The 14,289-nt window shown below is 41.5% G+C and overlaps 1 protein-coding gene across 2 annotated transcripts in view; it reads left to right on the top strand.

Moving 5' to 3' along the window:
• The window catches only part of CEP162 (centrosomal protein 162), a 125,647-nt gene that overhangs the window by 97,981 nt on the left and 13,377 nt on the right, over positions 1-14,289 (top strand). For both annotated transcript variants that reach the window (XM_066605014.1, XM_066605012.1), the window contains exons 21-23: positions 4,568-4,789; positions 6,811-7,472; positions 10,222-10,363. In XM_066605014.1, the coding sequence (XP_066461111.1) occupies positions 4,568-4,789; positions 6,811-7,472; positions 10,222-10,363 (1,026 nt within the window). The remainder of the gene's footprint in view (positions 1-4,567; positions 4,790-6,810; positions 7,473-10,221; positions 10,364-14,289) is intronic.

The raw sequence follows: 14,289 nt of genomic DNA, 5'->3' as shown, positions 1-14,289 counted from the left end.
TATAGTTTATTTTTGGCAATTAACAATACAAAATGAACAAACAAAAGAGAAATTCAAATCAAATCCGTATTTGGTTTGACCAATCTTTTGCCTTCAAAACAGCATCAGTTCTTCTAGATACATTTGCACAATGTCCAGGATTATAGTCAGGTCAATGATTAACCAATTATACTAAACAGGTGATAATGATCATAGTTTTCATATATAGCTTGAAATAGTCATTAACTAAAACAAACAGTTGTTACAAAGGTGAACATATAGAAGACCATTTCATGTCACAGGTCATACAGCATGGCAAGACTGAGCCCAGCAACAAGACACAAGGTAGTTATACTGCATCACCAAGGCTTCTCTCAGGCAAAGATTTCAAAGCAAATGGAGGTTTCAAGATGTGCTGTTCAAGTTTTTTGAAGAAGCGCGAAGAAAAGGGCAGCGTTGAGGAGTACATATGCAATAATTGACCAAGGAAAGTTACAGCAGATGAAACACACATAATTCTTGCTTCCCTTTTGAAATCAGAACATGTCCAGCATTGTCATCAGCACAGAACAAACAGAAACCCATGGGACCCTGGTACACCAATCTACTATTTTGAGAAGTCTGGCCAACAAGTGGTCGTCTTGGAAGAATTGTGGCCAAGAAGTCACACTTTCAATACAGAAACAAGGCCAAGTGACTCAACTATGCACGAAAACATAGGAACTGAGGTGCAGAAAAATGATAGCAGGTACTCTGCCTTTTATTACAGCGAAATATTTTACATTTTGATGCATCAATCCAGTTTGTTCGCTGGAGAGTGACACAATTCTGAGTATCTGCAGGCAACAGTGAAGCATGGAGGAGGTTCCTTGCAATTTTGGGGCTGTTTTTTAGCAAATGCAGTGGGGGGATTTGGTCAGGATTGGAGGGCTTGTCTAGCAGTAAATTACAGATGGGCTATTCTCGGAACCCCCACCGATCAGCTTTTCTCTGGGTGGATGCATTTATGCACTGAGCTGATTTCTGCAGGAAGCAGAGAGCACCGTTCTCACTGCAGTGGCCGAGCTTAGTATTGCACTCATTCATTTCAATGGGAACTTGGCCTGCAGTACCAAGCCTGACTATTGCAGTGGGAGGGGAGTTGTCCGCTTCCTGCTTCAGCTCAGTGCAAGAGCGCATGACCTAGAGAACAGATGATTGGCAGGGGTCTTGGACAACAGACCCTCTTCATTCTATTATTGATGACATATCCTGAGGATAGGCCATCAAGAGTTTACAACCCCTTTAATGGTGTCCTCAATGCTGAGAAATACAGGCCAATACTTATCCATCATACAGTACCATCTGGCAGCCATTTGACTGGCTCCAAGTTTATTCTTTAGCAGGACAACTACCCCAAATATACAGCCAATGTCATTAAGAACTATCTTCAGCATAACTAAGAAGGACATGGAGTCCTGGAGGTGTAATGGCCTTCACAAGCCCTCATCTCAACATCAAGTCTGTCTGCAATTACATGAAGAAACGGAAGGATTTGAGCAAGTCTACGTCCACAGAAGGATGCTATCCTTTATCCAAATATGCTATCTTTGAATTTTGTATAAAAAGGGGAGGAAGACCTGAGAAAACTCAGACCTCAAGGTTGAATTTCAGAAAGGCAGATTTTAATGAACTCCGAAAGAGGGTAGGAAGAGTCCAATGGCTGGATGTTCTTAAGGACACAAATGTCCAAGAAGGTTGGAAAATATTGAGAAATTAGAGTCTTAAAGCACAATCATTAGCAATCTATACAAGAAGGAATAATGGGAAGCATTTAAAGAGACCAGAATGGATGAACACAGAACTTGCACACATGTTAAAAAGGAAGAAATATATGTTTATCAAATGGAAAGAGGGGGGGAATATCTAAAGCAGAATATAACGCGGTCTGCAGAAACTGTAGGGCAAGTGTCAGAAAAGCTAAAGCTAATAATCTATTGAGGTTTGCAACAGAGGCCAAAAGCAATCAAAAAGTTTTTGGGGGTATGTCAAAAGCGCAACAAAAGTCAAAGATGCTATAGGATGCTTACAAGATGAAAATGGGGAATTGGTTAAGGATGATGTTGAGAAGGCTGAACTTTTAAATTCCTATTTAGTATCGGTTTTCTCTCAGAAAGTAGATCAACTAGTAACATCAACTGATCTTCCCTGTGCTATTGGGGGAATAAAAGAATGTAGACCATCTGTAAGCAGAGAGATTGTGAGGAAACACTTGCCTAACTTAAATGAATTCAAGTCCCAAGGTCCAGATGAATTGCATCTTAGGATACTAAAGGAAGCAGCGGAGATAATTGCTGAACCATTTGCCGTAATCTTTGAAAATTCCTGGACAACAGGAGAAGTCCCAGAAGATTAGAAAAGGGCAAATGTAGTCCCTATCTTCCAAAAAAATGGAAGAAGGTGGTCCCAGGAAACTACAGGCCTGCGAGCCTGACTTCTATACCGGAAATCTCTTTGAACAAATTATTAAACAGCATGTATGCAAGTACTTGGATGAAAATGGAATAATTAACCAGAGCCAGCATGGGTTTGTAACAAACAAGTCATGCCAGACTAATCTAATTTCCTTCTAAGACAGAATCACTGACTGGGTTGATCATGTAAATGCGGTAGATATAGTATATGTTGCTAAGCAGCAACACATGTGAAAAAGACTTTTATATACTAATAGTTCATAGATTGAACAACAATGAGCCAACAATGTGATACAGCAGCCAAAAAGGCAAACGCAATTCTGGGATGTATTAAGAGAAGCATAGAGTCTAGATCACATGAGGTAATTATCCCCCTCTACTCTTCCATAGTCAGACCTCATCTGGAATACTGTGTCCGGTTCTGGGCACCCCACTTTAAAAAGACATGCCGTAGACAAACTGGAGCAAGTTCAGAGAAGAGTTACCAAGATGGTGAGCTGTCTACAAATCATGTCCTATGAAGAACGGTTAAAGGATCTGGGAATGTTTAGCTTGCAAAAAAGAAGGCTGAGAGGAGACTTAATAGCTGTCTACAAATATCTGAAGGGCTGTCACAGTGCAGAGGGATCAGCCCTATTCTCATTTGTACAAGGAAAGACTAGAACCAATAGGATGAAACTGAAAGGGAGGAGACACAAATTAGATATTAGAAAAAACTTTCTGACAGTGAGGGTGATCAATAAGTGGAACAGGTTACCACAGGAGGTGGTTAGTTCTCCTTTAATGGAAGTGTTCAAACAGAGACTGGACAAATATCTGTCTGGGATGACTTAGTGAATCCTGCACTGAGAGGGGGGTTGAACCCGATGACCCCGGAGGTCCCTTCCAACTCTACCATTCTATGATTTTATGAAGGTTTGCGGTTAGTTTTCCAAGATGTTTGGAATAACCTACATGCAGAGTTTCTTCAAAAACTTTGTGCAAGTTTACCTAGACGTATTGATGCCGTTTTGAAGGCAAAAGCGTGGTCTAAATCAAATCACTAATTTGGTGTGATTTATTTTTTTATTTTTTATTTTTTTCTTTCATTCATTCATTTTGGATGTTGTTACTTGAAAAAAATAAACTATTAACATTCAATATTTAAAGGCTTTCTTTCTTTACAGCATTTTTCCCACATCTGCCTAAAACCTTTGCACAGTACTGTAAATGAAGAACATTTGCAGATATTGGCAGTACAAGGGAAGTTCAGAACTTGCGTGGTGTATATCTTCCGCATATGGTGACATAGATTATATAGAGATTTCTGTATAACCAAGAATTGATCATTTTGAGGAAAGACATGAAACAAATGTGCTCAAACTGAGAGTAGTGGTTTGTTAATAAATTTTCAGATCCGCAGATATTTAGGATGAGGGGTGATAAGCAGGTGATCTAAACGTGAAGGCAAGTTGTACAAGTTAATGCCTGTGTAAAGAATAATTAAAGTTTCTGCAAACTTCTTAGATGGCAGAAGTTTTTAATGGGCGGTGAATCGGGTATTGAGACCTCCACCTTACCATTTGCTAAAATGAAGTAGCAGAAGCACTCAGTGGACTGCTGTACTTCCTCCACTGTATTCAGTTAGTGGTGTACGGACTCATAGACTTTATATTGATCCCATACACTTCTTTCAGGAGAGACGATTAAATGAGTGCTGTTGTCCCATGATTTTAGCAGTCTGTGGAGATCTCAGCATCTGGACCCCACCAATCAAAACTTCTGATATGTCACTATGACATATAAATAGTTTGAAAGTTTAGTCACTAAATCACACTTTTGCTCACATATGGAATTCTAGTGTTCATGCCCCATTCAGATGTCAGCATTTGGTCAGTATTCTGCATCAATATTTGGAGGCCAAACCACAGAGAAAAAGTACAATAGAAAAATTTGCACCGTATCCATTTTTTTGGATTCAATCCTGGATATGCCTTACAAATACTGACCAAATTCTGTCATCTAAATGGGGCCTTCCAGAGAGGATGACCACTTCACCCCGAGCTTATTTTAACTTTTTTTTTTATTTTTCTGCTATGTAACCTTACGATTTTAAAGTTATGTATACCAACATCAAATTCTGTGTCTGCGAACAGGTTAAAGAAATGGAAGCGGTTATTAAAAGACGACACCCCAACTCCATACCTGCACTCATGTTTGCTGCTGCGGCAGTGTCTGAAACGGAAAAGCCATCAAAAACTAGTACAACAGGCTACTTGGAAAGACGGATACAAAAATTAGAAAATGATCTTGAAAGCAAAGATGAAGAAGCTAAGAAAAGTTTGCGGAGCATGGAGCAGCATTTTCAGAAAGTTAAGGTGAACTTTGATTCCATTACAGATTCTTGGAGTTTCTTTCAGAATGTCATTTTAAGCTCAGAATTGCAATCCTGTTTTATTGTTGCACTATTAGAAAAGCTACTTATGGAAGAGCCGTTTTAACATAAATTGCTTCAAAAGGTTTTCAGTCTTAGTTGCATAAACATGTTTTTCAGTGAAGCTTAAAGCAAAAAGCCTACTGTTTTTGGGTGTATGGATGTCAAGGTGACCCACAATTGGGAACCACCACCTATAGCAGCCAGCTCTTCTCTTGAAAAGGCTTCATCAATTACCACATTTTTCCTCTTTTTAAAATTCAATACCGTATATACCGGCGTATAAGGCGACGGGGCATATAAGACGACCCCCCAACTTTCACCGGTAATACAGTGGAGAAAAAAAAAAAATCATTACTCACCTCCCCCAGCGTTCTGTCGCGCTCCGGCAGGATGACGCTCGCTCCTCGTCCCCGGCGCAGCATTGCTTTCTGAATGCGGGGCTTGAAATCCCCGCCTCCAGAAAGCTAATACACACGTCGTCAGCCAGTTACAGCCATTCAATGACATCATTGAATGGCTGTGATTGGCTAAAACACACGTGGCTTCAGCCAATCACACTATTCAATGACATCATTGAATGGGTGTGATTGCTAACACACGTGCGCCTTCAGCCAATCACAGCCATTCAATGCTGTCATTGAATGGCTGTAACTGGCTGACGGCGTGTGTATTAGCTTTCTGGAGGCGGGGATTTCAAGCCCCGCATTCAGAAAGCAATGCTGCGCCGGGGACGAGGAGCGAGCGACATCCTGCCGGAGCGCGACAGAACGCCGGGGGAGGTGAGTAATGATTTTTTTTTTTTACACTTTTTTTGTGTATTACCGGCGTATAAGACGACCCCCGACTTCAGAGCAGATTTTTCGGGGTTCAAAAGTCGTCTTATACGCCAGTATATACGGTATTTTCTTGAGAGTTTTATCATTTTTTCCAAACATAAACTTACATTTCTAACCCCCTTCCCACCCTCAACCTCTCTCTCTCTCTCTCTCTCTCTCTCTCTCGTATTTCCAACAATTAAATCATCATGTATCACCATATACATCAAACATACTGGAAAATAATTATTTGTCAGTACATAATTACATAATGTCCTTAGATAAAAAGAGGCTTTTTCCTTGATATCTTGTAGTGTGATCCCTTCTTTCAGAGAACACAGGGAATGCACCTGTAAAGTTCTATCAAATACATAAATTTATCAAGTGACCCATATAACATATCCATCATATTATTAAATTTGTACCCCCACCACCACCCATTGCAACAGAACACTGTCGGACACCTCTGGTGGTCTATCTCCCTTCAAACCAAATGGATCTGGTTTTGAAATTCAGTGTGCTTCCTTCTTTACCCTGATATTATTTGTCGGGGAAGAGTCCGAATGCCTGCATACATATAAGAGAAAAGCTGACTGAACTCAACAATTTCGTCAGGACTGGTCAACTATCTTATGTGTATGGAGGCCTTAAGACTAAATCTTCTTTGATTTGAGCCCCCTTCTGGTTTTCTGAACATTGCTCACTAATGCTGTAAGGTTCTGTCTACATTGTCACCATGGCTTCTATTCATAACCATGCCATCCATGACTGCTAAATGGGCTCTGCAATCTAAATGGGATCTGCAATCCTGACCATCGACTAAATGATTGGCCCATGAGGTATTCTGTGGGAATTATGGTATTTTTAACACCAAGAATAGCCCTGTATGCTATGCTATTCTTGCGGTCAAAAATAATAGATTCCCAGAGAGATGAAGAAAAAAAGAACGCTTATGTGAACAGAGCCATCGATGAAGGGCTCTCTTGAATCATTTTTTGCACAATGAATTTGAAGGCCGCCTTTTAGCCTTAAAAGCTTCAGAAATGGAATATTCTATGAAGTGGTGAAAAAGTCATCTGTATGTCTGAAAAATCTTGTAAAATGCTGTTACTAAACGTTTAGAATGACGATTTTCATTTCTATTTAGATACAATATGAATGCAGAATAAATGACCTTGAGGAGTTGCTAGCTAAGAGATGCCTAAATGAACCACAAAAGAATATAGACAACACAGTAAAGGTTAAAGCTCTTGAGCAAGAACTTTCTATAGTTAAGGATGCTCATCACGCCACAGTAATGAGTTTACAAAAAGAAATTGGGACCCTTAAAGAAAAGAACTTTTTTTTGGACCATAAAGTGGCACTTGAAGAAGGAAATATTAAGTCAAATACTACCGTGGAAGAGATTCGTGATCACACAAGGCTGGCACTGCTTAACCAGGAACTTGTTTCTAAAACTAAGGAGATTCAAGAACTTTCAAAAACCGTGGAGCGGCTTCAAAAGGAAAGGATGATGATGCTCTCTGTCAAACACCATTCAAGCACGGCCCGTAAAGGGAACAAGCACTCTGATATGACTACTGGTGGTTTACCATCTCTCAGTGGAAGCACAATAGAGAAGGAACATTTTCCTGCAATGCTGGATGATAAATTGTATAAGCCAGATACTTTCACAGATCTCCGTATTTCTGATTTGCAGCAAGAAAATAGGAGACTTGAATCTGAACTGCTCAAATTAACTGAAGATATGAACCAACAAATTACACATTATAAAACGTCTTTGGTCAATGCGGAATATGCTGTAGAAAGGTAAGCATTCTAGTCTGATGCTTTAATGACCGCCTGCACAATATGTTCTTTTGTGTAATAAATGTCTTCATGCACATCCCCAGTGTATCCCACAATGGGGCAAGTGAATAATACAACTCGTCTTGTGAGAAACGAGCCTTCGTACAGGTACACTGATGGAAGAATAAAAATTTTAAAAAGTTATCTCTTGAAACAGGTTTGGTTGGAGCTAACCTTTTAAGTGCCTGCTGGCCACTATTGCCCACCTGCGATTCGATCGCAGGTTGCCATGGCAGTTTGGGGCCTTTTGATGGCTCCCAGGTCTGTCATGGATTATGCAGCCTTAAAAGGCTGACAGTAAAAGTGCAATTTGCTGCAGTACTGAAATACTGGTAGGTGAGTATCGATTTTTTTTTTTTTTTTAACTTGTAGTTAGTTTCCTCATTGAAATGAATTGAAACGCATTAATGGAGCATTTCAATGGGGGAAAAGTGCTTTGACATAGCAGTTTTTCGGCTTAAGAGCTCTGTCTCGGAATAGATTAAACTTGTATGTCAAGGCACCACTGTATTACAGTATATTGTACTTTGCCCATAAAAAATATCATTAGTGTTGTTATCCCTGTAAAAGTCCAAAATATTAAAATATTGCATAATTTATCATGCACAGTGAACCCCGTAAGAAAAAAAAAAAACGCATTGCCAGAATTTGTCGTTTTGTTACCCTGGCATTCAAAATAAATTGAATTAACAGTAATCAAAAAGTCATATGTGCCCCATTAAAAAAAAAGACTACAGCTTTCCCAGCTAAAAAGGACAGCAGTCTGTAGTGTAATGATGGCTTCCATTGTAAATGGCTGGTATTTTATAGTGTTGGTCTGTCACTTAAAATGGGGATAAGAAATCAAAGGGTTATTTCACTTTTCCATCCATATCATTGGAGGATGAAGCAGAAGTAAAAAAGTCTTAGCTCCTCCTACTAGCCATACCCTTTCTGCAGGCACCAAACTAACTGTCTGTAGGAGGTAGACCTCTCCGTCAGTCCTGTTACCCCCAACGAGGAAGGCAAACAGACTGGAATTAACCATTCTGTTGTCGGCCTGACCCTCACAAGGCAAGGAGACACGGTCTAGCAGTTTGAACCTGACCAGCTAGCCATAGTGGGACCCATCCACAGCACTCCCTCCCTGTGCAAAGGCAGGTGAACACAGGTGCACATTGCTGCAGTTCTGGAGCTGTAATACCCCACAGCGGAAAGGTGAGTATTCCGTCTACGAGGGAGGGTTAGCATTCACCACCTCCCCCTTCTCTCTCTTTAATCTGCATGCAGGTCTGAAGGGGACCAAATCCTTTTACCACCACTACCACCACCCTCTTTTTCGTGTGGCATGGACAAAGGTGGAGAGTCCCTAGCACTGTTGGTACCTGAGACCAAGGTTCTCGGTCCCTTTTTCAAGGAGGGAATACCGCCACAAAGCAGCGAAAGTCTTTTCCTCTCTCCCCCATTCCCCCGTCTGCAACTTCCTTTCCGGGCGTCACCCCAGCGTTCCTGCTGGGGGAGTAGACAGCTTTTGAATGTCGTGGTTGGCCCCACAGGGTCCTCTCCTCAAGCACCCCGTTGTCTTGCTTTTTTCATCGCACCGCCCTTACACCCTCCAGGGACTGGTGGAGAGTGGCGGTGCCCCAGCAATGCCATTTCCCTGAATGTGGGGCTGGATTCTTGCTGCTGATCACTGCGAGACTTGGTGTGGCTTGTGACCATGTGATTCCACTGGTGTATTCCTCCCTCCAACAGTTACTCCGGGCTTCAGCTTCAGGCCTAGTTAGGACACTTCCAGCGGGCTGGGCTCAGGGAATCTCTCTGGCCAATCAGTCGTGGCCATGTTTCAGGGAGGACCTTTTTTTCTCCCATCCTCTTTCGGCAAGCCAGTAATCCGACGTCTATTTGGTTCCTACCTTGCTCCTCTCCAAGCCCATACACCAGGTCCAGCACTTCTCAAACACAACTTGCTGAGACCAGTAGTGCCTCCCAACAACTCACAGCCCCCTGAGTGCAGCAGCTACTTGGATGTCTGTTCTTCTTCAGACCAGTTCTAGACCGAGTAGCTCCCCTCCCCTATTGCTCCTCCTGCAGTGCCTATAGCAGCAGACCTATACAGCAGTGCTGTAACCCATTGCTCATGCCCTCCAGAGCTGAAGGATCCAGCCAGAGCTACATATTTTACTTGTGCTCACTGCAATACAAAATTTACATGCAGATAGTTTAGGCCGTTTTTGTCACAACTGTCTTCCATCGAGGCAGGTTACCGTTGAACCATCTTTAGTCACGCTTCCCACCCAATGTCCATCATTTGCCAAACCAGAATATGTGTGCTCCCTGTCCTGTGTGGTGTCAGGCCTTACTAAAGCATTTGTCACAATCGTAGACAGGTTGGACTGCACTGCCTGTCAACCATTCCTGAACATGTCTGATGGAAACTAGTCCTCCATGCATGACCTCTCCTGTGGTAGACCCCAAAAGTGGACTAGGCCCTCTTGCTTTGGCAGTCTGCCTGGTCCCCTGCATCACCATGTCACTTAGTCCCCATGGAGACACAATCCGACCCCCTCCTCGAGGGGTGAAATTTGCGAGGCTACCTCGGATTCTGACCTGAATGAAGATAGGCATCTAAGATCTCGGCTATGGTTGATAATGAATGATTCGGCTATGGATGATTCCTTTCTTAATCCTCCTGTTGGGACACTAAAACATCCAATCCGTTGATTTGCAGGTTGAAAGAAGAAGCAGCTAAAGAGCTTGCAGTGGTTAAACAGTCACACCAGAGAGAGGTGGAAAAGCTCATTTGCAAACAGGCATTAGAACATTCTTCATCTAGAGTGGCTGAGCTAACCAGTAACATTTCAACTCAAGAGGTAAGAAGTCAAGGCAACTTTAGGCCTCTTTCACACAAGCGATTTCTCACAACTATTAGCTGCGTGAAAACGTCATCCAAAAATCAGTACCCTGCAAAGCATTGGATTCCAATGCATTCATTCAAATTAGTTTTTTTTTTTTTTTCTCGTGGCTAGAAGTCGTAACTGAAAATCGCCGGCGATTTTCAGCTGCGACTTTTCATCGCAGTGTCAAAAGATAGGCCATGTCCTATCTTTTGACGGAAATCACAGGGAGCTTCCATGGGTTGCAATAGGAGCTGGAAAAAGGGAGGGGGAGCGAGTTTACCTGCTTCCTGCGACTGTGTCGTGGGCGAGCTGATGGGACGCCATAAGGGGGCTTTCTCCGGCCAGCCACCTAGATGCCGTGATCTGCATTGACCGTGGGAATTAAATAGACAGACACAATCAGAGCAAGCTCAGACCACTGCTGTTGTTCGCGGCTGTCATCTGTCAGAATCAGCTGTGAAGTGGACTTGGCTACATACAGACCCTTGCACCCGATCATACATCCATCATAAGTCATTAACGGGCAATGTATACTGATCTTAGCAGAATGAAATGGGACAGTTTTGATAATCAAGATACTGAATTTGTCTCATGTATATATGGTTAGTGGATTATTTTAGTTCCTTAAATATAATGTATATTAACCTTTTAATAATGTAGCTGATTTTGAGCTTTAAGACGAGTAAAATTGTTCACCCCTCTACATTCTGGCAGGCATAACTTAATGTATATTTTTAAATCAATATAGCTATGTAAGGCCTCATTTTTTCAAGAACAATTTGGATTTTACTACCCTGTGTCCCCGAAAATAAGACGCGTCTTATATTAATTTTTACTCCCAAATATGCGCTACGTCTTATTTTTTTAGGGGGTGTCTTATTTCGCCGCAGCAAATCCGTCTGTGGCCGCTAATCCCTCAATTGGCCAGCTTTGTGGACGAAATTTCTCAGAAATCTCGTCCACATGGGACAGCGAATCTGTCACGGCAAAGCTGGGAAAACCCGGTGTTGTGGTGCGGATTCACCGGCCACAGAAACAGAAAAGCGTGCAGCCAGGTCGCTTCAAAACAAGCGGCTGGGTGCCGTGGGTTTTGAAGCAGCGCTTTCCCAGCGGAAATCTCACTGTTTATCGCTGTGGCCAAACTGCGAGATTTCCGCTGGAAATACGCTCTGTGAGAACCCAGCCTTAAGAATCACACAGGTTGCCTGACTCACACACAGAGCCATAAAAAAATAAGGGCTGTAAAGTAACGTACCTGTCTGCAGACAGAAGTTCCTGTACCACTTGTAAGCAGGAATGGTATTGCAGCTTCCGGCCACCAGGGGGAGCTCATTACAGCAGACATGTACAGCAGGAACAGAACGTACAGTATGGACTTTTCCAGCCAGCAAGGGGACTCACAACAGCACACTCATACAGCACTGCAGGGACAGGATAACAGCAGACTGTCTGCAGATCTACCTATACATCTGGAGGTAGGAGACAACGGGGATGACTTGCCTGCACACTTTACTATGCCTTACTATCGGGGGGTGCCTTATATTTGAAACTTCTGCATATTTCAGGGGGTGTCTTATTTTCAGGGCTGCCTTATTTTCAGGGAAACACGGTAGTTTAGCGTTAAGAGAAAACTTATATGGTTTGTTTTGAATTCAGTTTTTTTAACATGCATCTGTTGGTCTGTTTTCTTCATTTTTTTTTAAACCTTTTTTTCTTTTACTTTACCACCTTGCAACCACTTTTAGACCATTAGGGGGAGCTCTCTGCATAAGGATTTATACTGAATTTCACTTTATAGAGATGCTGTCCCTTTCATGATGGAAATGCATAATTTATATGTAAAAAAGAATACACCTGTATATAAAAATGCATAAAATACATATTGTACATCTATATACATAATATAAAATTATAAACTCTAATGTCGAATACAGTTTTTGGATTCAAAAAGATGAAGCAAAATATAAAATACTATTGGCTATACCCATCTAACACTTAATAAGAAAAATAGGTGGCTTAACGTTTATAGGAAGTAATGTAGGAGAACTGAGATAAAACATGATAACCACTATTTTGGGGGTGGGAGAATGGGTGTAGTAGTTGGTGTGTGGGACGATCGAAGGGGGATAATAAGAATGGGGTTGCAGAGGTGTGGACCCAAAATTGCTGGTGGCAACCTAAAAATGAAAAATGGGGGGGGGGGAATGAATCCCACAACGGTAACAACCTACTAATTAAGAAAAAAGGGTGCAGCAGAAATTGTTTTTGATTTCCTTGTGCATGCCCTTCTAATTTGTGGATTGGTTGGAATATATTTGGTCAGCTAAGCATCCTGTAATATAATGGGCCAATGTTTCTCAAGTACCGTCTGTACTGCTCTATGGTGAGGGTTATATGTAGTGATAAAATTCTAACTATATTTATCAAGCCTATCATAGTCTGGATTACTATGTGTGGAGAGATCCATTTTGGCTTTCTCGTGGGCCATATCTATCAGTTTTTGTGGATAGCCTTTTTGGATAAATCTTTCAATGGGCCTTAAGGTCCTAAAGGGCACATAACGATTATCGCTCAAACAAACTAAGTGCGCGATAATTATTACGTTTAAACGTGAGCCATTGTACACTTTTTGTTCGCTTTTCTTTTGTTGCTCAGTTTCAATCTGCATACAAATCATCATCGTCTCGCTCCCTTCTCGTTACGTCTAAGCACTCCCTGCTTGGTGTTTCACGTAGAAATGTGAGCACTGAACCAGAAGTGAACAATTCTCTGCCTGCCTAAAACATTCTGCACGAACAACTGCAAGCAAATTAGTGGGCACAGCACTTACTCGTGCGCTTGTACAAACGAGAAGTGTTATCGCTTCCTGTGTTAAAGGGAATGTTCCTCTTCCACTCTTAAAATGGAGAAAACTATTTCCATCCACCAGATTAAAATATGTTTTTGTTATGATTTTTCCAGCTTCATGTCCTAAAATCCGATCCAAATATGCAGTGTCCATATAGGAGGTTTTGCCAGAAAAAAACAAATGTAAAACCATTAGTAAACAAGTTGAACTCATTAAACTCACTCTCTGACCCGTACCGGATAAAAATGAGCTCATCAGTGCAACATCTATGAAAGACTATCATGTTGGACCTCTTGGATTTAGAGCTGATGTACATCCTTTCAAAGCTGGCCACATAGAGATTAGCGAAATTAGGTGCAAATCTAATAGCGGTGCTTTTAATTTCTTTCTTTACATTGGGTGGAGCTAAACGTGAAATTATTTTTGAGTATGAAATGGATTCCTTCAATAATAGAATCTTTCTGTGCAGTGAGAATAGAGTGGTCCTCTGAAAGAATTGAGGAAATAGTATTGATGCCTAAATCATGGGGGATGTTGGAATAGAGGGATGTGATGTAGGGTAGCCCAGCGGTAAGAGGGTCTCCAGCTGATGTGTGAAAGCAGGTTAATAAGTGATGGAGTGCCTTTAGGGTAAGAATCTAAATAGATAACATAACATTGGAGAAGAAAATCAATATACTGAGATAAATTGCTAGTGATGGAAAAGGCCTCTTCTCCGCTAAAGTACAACTAATATGTATAATCAAGAGCGTTAAACTAAAATTGCCTTCCATACACCCTGCCTCTATAAGAGTAAAGCCAGTCATTTTTTCTCAGAGACTCAGAATTCTAAAGTTAAGTTCACATGTAGCAAACATTTTCTGATTCTAATTTAGGTGCAGATCTGTGTTGGTTCCACTGCAAAGGCGGAATGTGTTGCATGCAAATTTTCTTTGTATCATGCTGCTGATTTCACCCTATACTATCCCTTTTCATAATAGTCTGGCTACTTTCTAAATGTCACATCTAAAACTTGCCTTCTACTAGCAAAGTAACATATATGGTATGTAAG

The sequence above is a fragment of the Eleutherodactylus coqui genome, chromosome 1 (assembly GCF_035609145.1).
Source record: "Eleutherodactylus coqui strain aEleCoq1 chromosome 1, aEleCoq1.hap1, whole genome shotgun sequence".
NCBI classification, from domain to species: domain Eukaryota; kingdom Metazoa; phylum Chordata; class Amphibia; order Anura; family Eleutherodactylidae; genus Eleutherodactylus; species Eleutherodactylus coqui.
The sequence above is the reverse complement of the archived record's forward strand: the minus strand, read 5'-3'. Positions and strand labels throughout refer to the sequence as shown.